At 40.4% G+C, this 15199-nt stretch overlaps 1 protein-coding gene across 1 annotated transcript; it reads right to left on the reverse strand.

The window, feature by feature from the left end:
- Positions 1–2853: 2853 nt before the first annotated feature.
- SAMD15 (sterile alpha motif domain containing 15) lies at positions 2854–14875 on the reverse strand. Its single transcript, XM_021679597.1, has 5 exons — positions 14210–14875; positions 13619–14077; positions 12857–13474; positions 11564–11662; positions 2854–3090 (listed from the first exon to the last, which is right to left on the reverse strand). Exons 1-5 carry the CDS (start codon positions 14873–14875, stop codon positions 2854–2856), a joined length of 2079 nt encoding a protein of 692 aa, XP_021535272.1.
- Between the last annotated feature and the right edge of the window lie 324 nt (positions 14876–15199).

Consider the following 15199-nt stretch of genomic DNA (forward strand, 5'->3'; position numbering starts at 1 on the left):
CCGGATTTTTTTCCCTCCACAATGCTTGTACCCTGATTATCACAATTGACACTGGGAATCATGTGAGTGTACTGTGTTTGCCACATGTTTGGGCATTAAGGAATTAGAAAATTGTACTAATGTCTTTAACATATAGAATAAAACAACAGGTCTTTTACATCAGTGTATTTGGGTATGTCTGGCTTTTTGGAAATAGCCAAATGAAACTGTATAACCTGACACACTTAAGTAAGCTGCTTCCCGAGGAAAGCCATGTTAATATAAATTATCTTTCTTCTAAAAGCTAAATTCAAGAAGTTATGTCATTATTAGACAGTACATACTGCAGCTTGTTTTCCTATAGCAGTGTGTAGCTGACAAATGATACAGCTTGATTTTCCTACCATTTTGGATAAAGAAATAAAATGTAAATAATTAATTATGACTCATTTCATGTTTATTTCAGCTATATATGATTGTCCTGGAACTATCTTATTTAAAGCTGTTCCCATTTAAACCATTTTTATTTTTATTTTAAATAGGTAAGAAAGTATTTCTTGACAAAGAAAAAAATAGCTCATCTCAAATTGTTGGACACTTGGAGAGTCAGGATCCTTTCTTCTGAGGTCTCTTTAGGCAATTTACATAGAAATGCTTCCCAATGGTACCCTAGCTGCCCCTCACCCATTTAAACCATTTTATTTTATTTTAAGATTTTAGTTATTTATTTGACAGAGAGAGACACAGCGAGAGAGGGAACACAAGCAGGAGGAGTGGGAGAGGGAGAAGCAGACTTCCCGCGGAGCAGGGAGCCCGATGCGGGGCTCGATCCCAGGACCCTGAGATCATGACCTGAGCCGAAGGCAGATGCTTACCGACTGAGCCACCCAGGCGCCCCCATTTAAACCATTTTAAACCATAAAACCATTTTTACAAATAGCTGGCATTTATATTAAATGGCTACAAATAATTTTGCAAAATATGGATCTTCCTACACTGCAAAGTTATTTCCTTTATGTTTTGCAAATACTTTATGTCAGTGATATAGAGTAGAAAACAACAGAAGGGAAGAGACCATCAGGTTGAGGAGGAGGACACTGACTATGCTCTGTCATTGCACTAAATGTTTGCTAAATGTGAAGTGCTTTTGAACAAAACTATTCACTATACATGTAAACCACCATGGTGTTAGGTTAATCATTTACATTTTTCTTTTTTGCATAATTGTGAGCCAGGCAAACTCAATGGTATGGTGTAGAATGGTCTGAGATGAAATTTCATTGGTCCAGTTTGGGAAAAAAGTAGGTTCATCATCAGATACTAACGTTTGGTATGAATGCTAATTTGAGGTACTGTTCCTTTTCTCAGAAAAAAAAAAAGAATTGGGATTCCTTTGACTATTCATTTGGTGTAGGGAACTGGGCAGGGTACATCATTGTCCTTCTGGATTATGGTAGTCCTTTAGTGGCTCTTAGGGTTAAGAAGTGAGGCTGGGAAGAGAAAGAGCAGTTAAGTCTATAAAACTAGAGAGGAACTGGAGTCATTCAAGCAAGAAGTATTTTGTCATTTCTTGTGAGCAGTCCAGTCATGGGTAGACTCTAGCCTAAATTTCTTTCTTTCTTCCTTCTTTCCTCCCTCTCTCCCTCCCTTCCTCCCTTCCCTTGTAAACCCTACTCCCAATGTGGGGCTCAAACTCACAACCCCAAGATCAAGAGCGCATTCTCTACTGACAGAGCCAGCCAGGCACCCCCTGAATTTCATTTTATAAAGGTCTGGAAGGTACCACATAAAAGAGTCATGTAAACAAACCCCAGTCTCTATTCCATAGTCAGTGGCACATAAGTCTATAAGCCACATTGTTTGTAAGGATAAATATAAATTTTTAAAAATACTAAAATTTTTTTGGGAGGGGCGCCTGGGTGGCTCAGTCATTAAGCGCCTGCCTTTGGCTCAGGTCATGATCCCAGGGTCCTGGGATCAAGCCCCGCATCAGGCTCCCTTCTCAGCGGGAAGCCTGCTTCTCCCTCTCCACTCCCCCTGCTTGTGTTCCCTCTCACGCTGTGTCTCTCTCTGTCAAATAAATAAATAAAATCTTTAAAAAAAATAAATTTTTTTTCTCTGATGTAAAAAAAGAACTCCCTTCCTTCCTTTTCTTAAAACATTTCCTTTAGAAAACATGTAATTTAAATCCTTTTTGTTTTTGAAATGTATGTAAATCCTCTAACAAGTTGAAGAAGTCACCTGCCAGTTTTACATCCCAAGACTGTCTGTTTGAAATGGGAGCAATGAGGAGGATGGCACCCTATCTCCCTGGCCTAAGTGCCCGGCTCCACATAGTAACTTCCTGTTTATCATAAAGATATGAGAAGTTTCATTTTTCCTTTGGATACAGACAGTTAACATGTAAGTAATGGGTTCTATCTGCCTGGCTATCTAAAAGGGTGGGATTTCCTTGACTTCGTAATCTTCTTTAGCAGCTTGCCTGTGATGTCCATCACTGTCTGATTTAGTGCTGATTCAATAATACAACTGTTTCTTTTTCTGCATTTGTGGAGAACCTCATTTGGGTTGGCAGGAGATTTTACTTTTAATTCCATTTCCTTAACATGTTCCTACTACCAGATGCATTACTAGAATTTATCAGGAATCCTTACAGTTACCCAGAAAGAGAACTATTGCTCTGTTTAAACATGGGGCTGAACTGCAACACAAATGAAGGGAAGATGCTTAGAGGTGGTGATAGAACTAGGAGTGGAGCCAGCAGTTCTAATTCCAATCCTTAATGAAGAAGAGAAGAAGAGAACCCAAAAGAACACACTTCTTTCCCCCAAGTAGTTTAGTTTGATCTTTCAAGGTAATTAAAACAGCTTTTCCCTATGGTTCAGTGTAATGCAATGCTTCATTCTCTTCAGGGGCGGTTGTTTTTGGAGCATAATCCTGTAATCCTGCCGCTTGCACAAATTCAGAGAAGGTCAAGGAATCAGATTTTACCCCACTATGACCTTTTTGCTCTAAAAATAAGCCAATATTGTCCCTGTAGGGCAGGGCGATGGTGCGACTGAACAATGGCTCTTCAATTCCCAGGAGCACCCGTGTATGCCGAGAAATTGCCTGCAATACAAGGATAATTTTTTAATGAAAAATTTACTGAAAATATAACTAAATCAAAGTATTTTCCTAGGTCTCTTGAATGCTAACCTCTTATTTCTATGGGAAAATAAAATAATGAAATAACACATGGAAAGTCTTAGTAGCCAGGTCCTTACCAAAATAAGGTTCTAAAGAAAAACACCAAGTAATTTATTATCTTTTTATAAGTTCCATTTAAAGATGTTTCTAGGCCCTTGCATCAGCTTGCCACAGATGGGTTCATTTCTTTCTTTGGGCTGAGCAATCTGATCAACCATATGAGCAGATAACATGTTTAGATTAAGAGCCATGACTATCTCTGGGAAGGTTAATAAATAACTGGTCTATAAGGGGCTCTGATAACTTGCAATTAAGAAAAAAAGGTCATTACTCAAATGGTTATTCAATTTGTTTGACTAAAAACAAATCTCAAAGACTAAAAAGCAGATATTAAAGTTCCAGCTGTTTTACTAGTACCTATACGGGTATATTCTTTACAATATTCTTTGCCACAGTGTTCAGTGTCTCTAAAACATATTTTGTATTCATTGAGCACCATGCCACTTGATATCCTAGATTAAACTGTCATTGCGTTTTCAAATTCTAGCTTTAGTCATAGGCCTGCTATATAACACTGCTATCTGAATTCATATTCTGCATCTGGATGAGAATGTAGTCCCTGAAATTTCTGCTAGAACACCACCAAAAGGGTGAGTGGAGTTTTTTTCTTTTCTTTTTTTTAGTTTAGTTTAAAACTACTGGCCATAGTTACAAGGTTGTAAAATGCATTCATGCTACAGTTCTTAACCTGATGCAAAACTGTCCATTAGTAATGCATTTTAGATAGCTAAGATACAGGGCACCTGGGTGGCTCAGTTGGTTAGGTGTCCAACTCTTGGTTTTGGCTTGGGTCATGACCTTGTGGTAGTGAGATCGAGCCCTGTGTTGGGCTCCATGCTGAGTGTGGAGCCTGCTTAAGATTTAAGATTCTCTCTCTCTCTCCCTCTGCCCCCTCCCTGCTCGTGAGTGTGCGAGTTCTCTAAAAAAACAAAAAAACAAAACTATTTAAAAAAATAGATAGGGGCGCCTGGGTGGCTCAGCGGTTAAGCGTCTGCCTTCAGTTCAGGTCATGATCCCAGGGTCCTGGGATGGAGCCCAGCATCGGGCTCCCTGCTCAATGGGAAGCCTGCTTCTCCCTCTCCCCCTCCCCCTGCTTGTGTTCCCTCTCTCGCTGTGTCTCTCTCTGTCAAATAAATAAATACAATCTTTAAAAAAAATAAAAAAATAAAAAAAATAGACATGGGATACCTGGGGGGCTCAGCCAGTTAAGTGGCTGACTTCGGCTCAGGTCATGGATTCTAATGTCCTGGAATCAAGTCCTGCATTGGGCTCCATGCTCAGCAAGGAGCCTGCTTCTCTCTCTGCCTGCCACTCCTCCTGTTTGTGCTCACTCTCTCTTTCTCTCTGATTAAAAAATAAATAAAAAAAAAACATAGGTAGACAAGATACCTTTTTCTCAAATCTTACTTGAATTGGTTTTATTTAGAGTCTAGAGATGATTTGTGGGTAAGAGAGTCTACACAGTTGCCTTGTACCCAGTGGGAATACAATTGAACTTTTAGATCCAAATTACCACCCCTTAAGCATTCTCATTTGTAATTGAGGCTGCTACACTGAGCACCTTCTTTGGTCAGCAAGTCACCCTGAATGCCCCTTACCAGAGCAGATTATTTCACAAATTCACTGAGGTTTACAGATGGTGTCCCCAGGAGGGACCCTGTAGTCATAAACAAATGTATTCACTATTAACTAAAAGAGCTATGTGCCTACTGTAGGCTGAGAAAGTCCAGCCTATACTGTTTAATATTCTAATGCAGAAATTAAAAGTGTTACAAAGCTACTGGTTACATGTGGAATCAGGAAATATAATCTGACCATCTCTTGCAAAGGACTAGGAGGGTCCTTTGATGGGCTATAAATTAATCTAAAACTGTGAGTTCTTTCTTTAGTTCTGATGAATAACAAGCAACAGATTTTATTTTTGCCTAAGACTTAGAGCAACTTACTAGTAACTTGAGTTAGTAAGGATTATTAAATATAGGTATTCATGAAGACTATTAGGATTTCCTAAGGATTCTTAATTCCACATTCTAAGATGGTGGCCCATGCTCAATGCCTGACATCACTGCAGAGCACCTACTTCACATGGTCTTAAGCAGATATTTTAACGCCTATAGCTTTCAAGAGGATTCTATTATTACTATATCATCATTGTATCTTGTGTTGATTAAAGTTTTTTAAGGGTTCTATTTTTTTTTTTTTTTTTTTTTAAGTTGGCTCCACACCCAGTGTGGAGCCCAGTATGGGGCTTGAACTCAGGGCCCTGAGATCAAGACCTAAGCTGAGATCAAGAATTGGATGCTTAACTGAGTGAGCCAACCAGGCGCCCCCAAAGGCTGCTATTTTATTTGTAAGCTACTGATGGTTTTGCTTCATCATTACCGATTTAGTTATACTGTTTGGTTATCTTATAGTATGTAACTATGCACATTTGCATAATTGGAAGCTATAATTTAATTAAACCTAAAGATATCTTGTTATGGTTCAAATATGAATCATCTACACCACCATTATTAAAGCAGACGTATAGTTTCCTTAAAATCTGCCTGTCAATTCATATAGCAATGTGGATTAATCTTAAATGCATTTTGCTAAGGGAAAGAAGCCTGACTCAAAGGCTACATATTATTTGATTCCATTTATGTGACATTCTGGAAAAGGCAAAACTAAAGCGACAAGAAACAGATTAGTGGTTGTCAGGGCTTGGGGTGGAGTGATAGGCTGACTACCAAGGGGACACAAGGAAAATTTTAGGGTGACAGAATTGTTCTGTATGGTTCTGTGTGGTGGATACCTGATCCTGTGCATCTGCCAAAACTCACAGAACTGTCCACTGCAAAGAGTGACTTTACTGTATGCAAATTTTTAAAAAGCCAGGATGTCTCAGGAACCCATGATAGAATATAGACTGTGGACAATGAATCTAATTGTATTACAAAGTAAGACATAATCTCACTGAAGGGGTAGGGAAGAAAGGAGCTGACCTAAATAACTAACTTTGAAAAACAGTGTTTTGCCTAGGTAGTGTAAGCCTGAAGACAAAAAGAACTGTAGACAAACACTATACTCTGTTGGTAAATTTGTTTCTCATAGGCATACATATTTATAGATAAGGAGAGCCAGGTTTCTCCTGTCAGAGAAGGAAATTATCAAGAAGCCAGGTGGGGTAGGGAATAGGAAGGATGGGAAGGCTAGAATGAAGCCAGTGCTGGGCTAGAGGCAGAGATAACAATATGAACTCATGCTAACAGAAAGAAGAAATCTGTGTATACATGGGATTTGTATATATACATATATTTCCTACATCTTTCTGCTCAGAGTGCCTAGGAGCCATGACACCCCCACAGCAACAAGCACAACTAGTGCCACACCTTGGTTTCTAAGAATCTGATAAAAGCAACCAGGGCTCCTTGGAAATGGTCTGAAGTAACATGTAATGCTCTGGCTGGAGTACTAGTACTAGAAAAAAATAAGGGGAGCATGTTAGGAGGACACAGGGGCCAAACTGAAAGTGTTCCCAAATGGTGGAGAAGGGACAATTAAACACAGAATTCCTTACAAAGGGTTCCAATTAAACATGGAAGAAATGAGGAAAATAGAAAATGCCCATTAGAACACCACAGTAATAACTGCTGCAGGCAAGATCCACTGATGGATGCTAAAATTAGTAGGCCAAATTTTAAGGAGAAACTGGATATTTGCATAGCCTCAAACTATCTTCTCCAATATATTTATTACTGTGATAGTTTTACTATATGTCCATAAACTCTGGTACTCCTCCCTCCAGGAGGTGGATCTTAATTCCCTTCTCTCTGAGTGTGGGCTGGACCTACTAACTCACTTCTAATAAACAGAATCTGAAAAGGGAACATAGTAACTTTATAATGAAGAAACCTGGCAGACACCACTTTAACCAGGTGATCAATCAAGGTTCACATCTCCAGTAAAAAATCACGTTGATATCATGTACTCCCTGATGAGATGAGATGAAAAGGGCTCATCACCTCTGTGATAGTCTCCCCCAAAATGCGTATCTTCATGGGAAACGTGAGACAAACTAAAATTGAGGGAAATCTTCAAAAAAACTTGACTACTGCTTTTCAAAGTGTCATGAAAGACAAAGATCAGGAAACTGTCACATATTGGAGGAGACCAAGAAAACAATGACAGCTAAAGGCAAAGTAGTATCCCTGACTGGATTCTGGAATAAAAAAAGGACATCAGTTGAAAAATTGCAGAAATCTGAATAAAGTCTGTAATTTGCTTAATAGTATTGTACCAATGTTAATTTTCTTTTTTTTCAAGGGCAGGAGAGAGGGGTGGAGGGGCAGAGGGAGAGGGAGAGAGAGAATCTTAATCAGACCATGCCCAGTGCAGAGCCTGAGGTGGTGCTCAATCTCACGACCCTGAGATCAAGACCTGAACCAAAATGAAGAGTCACACGCTTAACTGACTGAGCCACCCAGGCACCCCAATTTCTTTGTTTTGATAAATGTCCCATGGTTACATAAGATGTTAACATTAGGGGATGCTGGGTTAAGAGTATATAGGAACTTTGTACTATCTTTGTAACTCTTCTGTAAAACTAAAATAATTCGGAAATTTAAAGTTGAAAAAAGAAAAATATTTTTGTCTAGTGATAATTTGCTCACATGTTATGAATCTGTGCTATTCAAATAGTTTGCATCAAGGCAAGTGTAGTAAAATTGCTGGGATATAAAGCCTATGAGGCTATATTTTGTAATAGAAAATCATGCATACAAAAGGAATAAGCAATTCACCTATATTATTCTTCAAGTATTTATCACAGAATTCTTTTCTTCACTTGATGGAGTTAACAGTTAAAAATATTTTAAGAATTATTTTCTAAGAGACAAAGCTGAAGCAGGTATAATGCTATTTTGTCTGGCTTGTCCCTAGAATAACTAAGATTGACTTCCTCTCCCCTTTTTACCAAGCTAATGCATCTCTACAAATTGGAATAACAGGATAGTAGCTTCAAGAGCTCCCTTGGCCAGGTTCAAAGAATTAGTGTTTCTTTCCTTCTATACTCCCCGTCAGTCTCACCCACACAGTTAGCTCTTCTCTTGTCTTCTCAGTATGTTGGAGGAAGGGCACAGGAAATAGTAAGTTCTTTCTGCAGTGTAAGCATGGATAATTGCAAAATTAAGGAAGTCAAAGGAAGCTGAAAGGAACAGAAACTGGCCATACATTAACTGCAAAGCTTGTAAATGGGATGCGCAGTCCAAATGTGGTTCAGTTTCTTAGCAGCATGCCTGGAATTCTGAACTCTCAAGCCACCTGCTCTTTCCCCAGTCCTGCCACTCTGCCAAAGCCATGAATGATGATGCAGGAGAGGTTTTTGGTTTTGTTTTTTTAAGATTTATTTATTTGATAGAGCGAGTGAGTGAGCAAGTGAGGGGAGGGGCAGAGGGAGAGAATCTTAAAGCAGACTCCCCTCTGAGCACAGAGCCCAATGTGGGGCTTGATCTCACGACCCATGAGATCATGACCCATGAGATGATGACCTGAGCCGAAACCAAGAGTTGGACACTTGACTGAGGCACCCAGGCATCCCAGATGATGTGGGAGAGTTAGCATGAAAAAGAGTACTACACTGTGTAAGTGTTGTTATGGGATAAATTGTGGATACACTAGTTGCTGTAATTACAATGGTGGGATTAAAAATGCTTATATATCAGTAAGAAAGGGAACTACAGCATACTCAAGTGTTGGGGAATGTGATAAAAAAGATATGACTGCCGATTGACCCATGAGCTGGACCCAGGCACTCAGAGGTTCCTCACCCCCTCCTCTGTCCTTGGAATGTGGGTTCCACTTGCCTTTCCCATTCCCAGAGGCTGCTTTAAGGACATGGCCTTGAGAGGGTGATATGGTGTTGAAAACACTTGCACAGTATATGTTACTGAACGAGTTAGAGCCTCTTTATAAACTTTTGAGATTTAAAGGCCAGGTGTGGAGATCCATTCATCTTGCTGCCGTCCAAGACAAACCTCGTATGTAAATTCCTTTTGTTATTATTAAAACTGCCACCTACCAACCTGGAGTGGCCTGCCTCTTTCTTCAGTCTCTCCCTGCCCTCTGAGCACAGGGGCCAGTTTCAGACTACACAAGGAAAGCTCCCAAGAGGACTGGGAACCGACATTAAGCTCATGTATGATCTCTAAAAAGTTACCTCTGTCACAGTGTATAATTAGCTTTCTTATGTGGACCTAAGTGTCAGGCAAACTTTTCTAAGATACCTTTAAATGTCTTGATCTTTATTACTCTAGTGACTTCAAGGAGAGGCCACATTTGTCTGGTGACTTTGATAAGTATTCCCAAGTTTGCTTATTCAAAGTTCTTGGGGTATAAGGATAGACCACTGGATACATCATTTACTCATGAGGATTTCAGAAGAGTTTTAAGACCTCTTATTTCTTGCAAGGCCTGAAAAGGCATAATTACAATTTTTCTTCTTGCATTGTTGATATTGTATTTTTAGAATCAGAATGTCAAAGAAACAAAATGAATTGGCAGACTCTGAAAAATGCTTTCTCATAAGCAGCTAAAATTGTTGGTACTTAAAACATTTCAGGAATTTGTATTACAGGTTACTATTTTGCTAATTCTATTCCTTATTTTTATTTAGAAAATCCAAAACACTATAAACATAAGTAGAAATTAGAGCTCATAAACACAGTCATATCATCTTTGAACATAAAAAGAGTTAAGATATTTTATCTGGTGGTACTTGGTAGCTATGTGAAGGTATGGTTGGAAATACCAATTTGTAATGAGTGGTCCTTTTCCACATTACGTATGTAGTGGTTCATGGTTACAAAATTGTTCATTTAGAGAGGCAATAAGTACAGTGTTTTAAATAGAGCATGGAAGTCATACAGAATGGATCTGAATTCTGGCTCTTAAACTTACTCTCTGAATAATCTTGTGTAAGTTGCTTCATCTTTCTGGGCCTCAGTTTTCTCTTCTATAAAATGGGGATTAAGTGAAATAATGTATGTATGGTGCCCAACACATGGTAAGCACTCAGAAGATGGCTATAGTAGAGTTCAAAAGATTAAATGTTCACTTAGGACTACGTTTAATAATTTAAAGGATTTCTTTATATCTTGTTGCCAGGAAAAGGACTTAGGTATTAACAAGTATAACTTTATTTTCTAAATCATATGACTTATGGAATTACATGGTTTTAATGCCTGATCAAGAGTCACGTAGGGAGCAAATTCCAGGGCCTACCCCAGACCTAATGAATCAAAATCTCTGGAGCATGAATCCTAGGAATTAAAAAAAAAAATCTCATCTGATTCCGAAGACTATTCAAGTTTGAGAACCACTGAGGCAGAGCTTATGTTCAAGAGTGTACTGAATGAACACTGATATGTTGGAGTGGGGGGTATTAAAGAGAAGGTTATAAATGTGATTATGTGTGTGAAGCTTTGTCAACTATAAAGCACTATAAATGAAGGGTAGTGTTATACAAAGAAGCATAATCATAGACTGCTGGTGCTGGAGAGATCTTAGGAAATTGAGGTCCAGTGAGGTTAATGTAACTTGCTGCAAAGTTAGGCAGCAAAGCAGCCAAACACATATGGCGTTATAAAAGTACCAAATGGGTGTTAGAGACATACAATATCTGAGAGCTTGGGGGGAGAGCTTATTGGGGTTGGGGAGGTCAGGAAAGATTTCATGGGGAGATGAGAACTGAGCTGGGTCGCGAAGGAGGATTAAGGCTCGTGTTAGTCATACAGGGGGAGGGGGACTGAGCAGAGATGCAGAGGGAGGAATGTACAAGGCAGGAGTTCAAGGGTGTGAGTCAGACCGCGTGAGATTGAGCAGGAAACTCCTGTAGAGACCTAGGGGAAAGAGTGGTGGCTGGAGAAAGCTTGTGGAGTGCCTCAAGTCCTAAGCTAAAGAACTGAAACTCTCTTGCAAGCACAGGGGATCCAAAGGTTTCTAACTAGTCTAAATACTTGGAGGGTGAAAGTCTAATAGCTGGGCTTTGGATCCAAAGGGCCTATGGACAGAGACTAAAAGCAGGAGGCTACTGGAATATTCTAGGAATGAGGCAAGAGAGGTCTGAACAAATGAGAATGGAAAAAGCCAGATGCTATATAGGGAACTGACAGTTCTTGGGATCTTTGTGGGGATCAAAGGAGACAGAGGAAAAAACCACTGTGTGTGGGAGGGTGGGGATAGGGGGGATGGGACTGGGATTATGGTCACATCACTGACAGAAATAGGAGGCCAGGTTGAAAGAAAAGGAGGTTGGTCTGAGACAGTGCTCTGTAGGGAAACATTAAACACAACTCACCTTCATATCCTCAAAATCAGTTATCCCCATCTGAGGGAGGTTTGAACAGTTTACGTAAATGAGCTTTCGACCACAGACGAAGTTTGTGGTAAAACATTCCTGTTAGAACAACAAGAATATCACTCAAATGATTATGGTAAATAGAAGGAAGAAAAGAAAGAAAAGAAAGGAAGAAAGGAGGGATGGAGGGAAGGAGAAGAAAGGGTTGGGGGAAGAGAAGGGAGGGAGAGATAAATCAGGTTTGTTTCTGGTTCTGTATAGGGAAAAATTTTAAATTCAGTTTTAAATTAAATTCAAATTTAAAGTAATCCTAATAATCCCACATATTTTCCATCTAAGCTTTCCAATAAATTTCATACTGTTCCTTAATATTTTTTTTTCTGGCATGATACACCTAGTGCTCCTTTCATGCCTCAATTACATTTTTAAGTAGTACAAAAGATTTCAGACCTTGTGTTTTTTTTGTGGTAGCCTAAGAACATAGTTGGCATCAATGAAATAAGAGGATTCACCCTATCTTTTTTTTTCGGTTTCCTCTGTTTTTTAATTTTTTTAAATATTTTTTTATTGACATATAGTTGACATTCACTCTACCTTTTTTTTTTTTTTAAAAACTTAAAAAAAAATTATTTATTTGACAGAGAGAGAGATAGCGAGAGCAGGAACACAAGCAGGGGGAGTGGGAGAGGGAGAAGCAGGCTTCCCGCGGAGCAGGGAGCCCAATGCGGGGCTCGATCCCAGGACCCTGGGATCAGGACCTGAGCCAAAGGCAGACGGCCAACAACTGAGCCACCCAGGCGCCCCTCACTCTATCTTTTTAATAAAACTACTCTTGGTGAGTTGGCTATTTAAATTAATACTGTTAGGTGCTCATGATACACATGACATATTTGGGGCAGACAATTAATTAATAGTACAAGTTAAGGCAGCTGCCACTAAAACAACTTGACAAAGTACCAGAAAGTCTACCTTGGTCATAATCTTAAAAAAAAAAAAAAGTTTCCTGTGAAAAGAGGCCTATATAAATTTTTTAGTCTTTACTCAAGAATTGCAGAGAAGTATACTCATTGTGATAAATAGTGAAAACAAACAACTGTGACCCTCCCTTCCTCTATCAAAACACAAAATACATCAGTGGAAAGGACAAACTTTAAATCCAAGTTACCTCTATCATAGTCCAGGACTTTCCTATACTCCTTGTAATGAAGAAGAGGCAAGAGCTCAGGTAAGGGTAAGAAGATTAAGAGATAGAATAACAGAATGTGATTTTTAAAAATGTTAACTTTTGTATACCTTGTATTGAGGGAAGCCTAGCTCACTAATCCACTCTGCAACTTTCTCTGGGCTCCATTTAAGATACTCAAATTGTAGCTCAGCACTTTCTTTTGGCTGGGTTTCTTCATCTTTGTGTACCTGTTTCAACTCTGGGGAAAAATCTACAACTTTTTCACTAAAAGACTCTCTCAAATCCCTCTGGGAGTCTGAGAGGTAAGGGTATAAATCATCATTGATATCGGTAACCTCAAACAGTCCTTTAAAATCCTTAGGAAACTCATAACTTACACTCACTGAATCTACTTCACTTATTGTGAGAGACCCGAACATAGACTCTCTTTTAGCTTTCTTGGTTTCTTTTACTGACCACTTTCTCGTTTGATAGTCAGAGTGTTCTAGCTCATCCTTGTCTAGGGAATACTTAAATTTGACTGGTTTTGGCCCATCTTCCTTGAAAAATTCTGTATGTGACACTATTCTTAGTGGTAGTTGGGCTTTATCTGGTAATTCTAGATCTTTCTCTTTAGTTTCCTTTGTTTGTGTCTTCTCTTGGACCTCTGGTTTGGTCTTCTGTGGTGGCATTTGACCTGTTTCAAACTCAGTTGTTTTTCTTGGTTCTTTCTTTGGAAACTTTGGCTCTAGACCTTTCTCTTCTGTTGAGTCTCTTACTGTCTCCTCTGATTTGGACTTCTGTGGTGGTGCCAGTCCTGTCTCCTCAGTTGATTTTCTTTGCTTATCTTTTTGCTCTGATGATTGAGTGTCCTCTAGTGGTTCTAAAACTTTCTTCACAGTTGACTCTTTGTGGGCCTCCTCTTCAACTTCTGGTTTGGTCTTTTCTGATGGCTCTAGACCTGTTTCCTCAATTGATTTTCTTGATTTTTCCTCAGGGAATTCTGATTTGGTTTCTTCAAGTGGCTCTGGAACTTTCTCCTCAGTTGACTTTCTTCCTGTCTCTTCACTAGACTTAGTTGGTTTCTGGTCTGGAAACTCTGATTTGGTCTGCTGAGGTGGCTCTGTCTCTTTCTTCTCAGTTGATTTTCTTTGGTCCTCCTCTGGACTCTCTGGTTTAGTCTCTTCTGGTGGTTCTACACCTGCCTCCTCAGTAGACTTACTTTGTTTCTCCTTTGGAAACTCTGGTTTAGTCTGTTCAGGTGGCTCTGTCTCTTTCTCCTCAGTTGATTTTCTTTGTATCTCCTGTGGAACCTCTGGTTTAGTTTCTTCTGGAGGTTCCAGACCTGCCTCTTCAGTTTCTCTTGGTTTCCCTTCTGGAAACTCTGGTTTGGCCTGCTCAGATGGCTCCGTCCCTTTCTCCTCAGGTGATTTTCTTTGTGCTTCCTTTGGAATGGTCATCTTTGGCAGCTGTAGATCTGCCTCTTCAATTGATTTTCTTGGTTTCTCACTTGGAAATTCAGGTTTGGTCTGCTCCGGAGGTTCTGGACCTGTTTCTTCATATTGCTCTTTCAGTGAATCCTCCAGAACCTCCAGTATGGTCTGTTCTAGCAACTCTAATCTTGTCTCACTGATTGAGGCCCCTGAAACTTCAGTCTCTGTCTCCTCTGGTAGCTCCGGATCTGTTTCCTTATCTGACTCTACGAGTACATCCTCTGTAACATCTAATTTGGCCTCCTCCGGTGGCTCTAAATCTGGCTCATCATCCATAAGGACCTCCAAATCCTTGAAAAGCTCTCCTCCCATCTCTCTCAATGTCTCCGACTTTGCCTTCTGCGGCATCCCTCGATCAGTCTCGCTAGGAAGGTCTCTCTCAGACTCCTTGGGAATCTCCTCCTTGGACGTGCCGGTTGGTTTTATGTGTAGGTGTACATTCTCTGGCGCCCCCACTTCTTCGAGGTCTTTTTCCTCCGTCTCTGGCTGGGGTTCCTGGTCAATCTCTACAGGTAGCTCCGGGCCTACCTCTGCCATGGTGTCAGCTTCGGCATCTTGAGCCACTTTAAGAGACGTTGGTAGGTCGACTACCTCATACTCCAGATCTTCTCCTTCAACTGGGCCGGAATCGTAATACTCTGGGACTTCAGCCATGACGCACGTTAGCCGACGCGCCCAGGCCTCCTAGCAACCCCAACTTCCGATAGCGTCGCTATGGATACCATGAGTTCCGGCCGAGTCTTCCTGAATCTTCCCTAGGTTTTGTTTGTTCTCTCAAACCCTGACTAAAAACCTGCGATCAAAAGCACGCAGTCACCCTCCCCGCGTCCGCGTCGCCAGCCTCGGCTGCCCCAAGCCCCTACGGCCGCTCTGGGGCTGGCGCACCGCCTCTTCCGGCCCGCGGGCCCCGCTCGGCTCCTCCCGGCGCGCCGCCGCCGCCGCTGCCGCTGTGCTCGCTCGGCTTTCGGCTGTTTCCGG

Source organism: Neomonachus schauinslandi, chromosome 9 (assembly GCF_002201575.2).
Source record: "Neomonachus schauinslandi chromosome 9, ASM220157v2, whole genome shotgun sequence".
Taxonomy (NCBI): domain Eukaryota; kingdom Metazoa; phylum Chordata; class Mammalia; order Carnivora; family Phocidae; genus Neomonachus; species Neomonachus schauinslandi.

What these genes read in the sequence shown, in the direction of transcription:
- SAMD15 (XM_021679597.1), bottom strand. Translation starts at nt 14,875, where the DNA reads ATGGCTGAAGTCCCAGAGTATTACGATTCCGGCCCAGTTGAAGGAGAA. An exon ending in TAGGCTTCCCTCAATACAAG is followed by an intron (nt 11,663 to 12,856) that starts GTATACAAAAGT and finishes TTGTTCTAACAG; the next exon opens with GAATGTTTTACCACAAACTT. An exon ending in CTGATTTTGAGGATATGAAG is followed by an intron (nt 3,091 to 11,563) that starts GTGAGTTGTGTT and finishes CTTGTATTGCAG; the next exon opens with GCAATTTCTCGGCATACACG.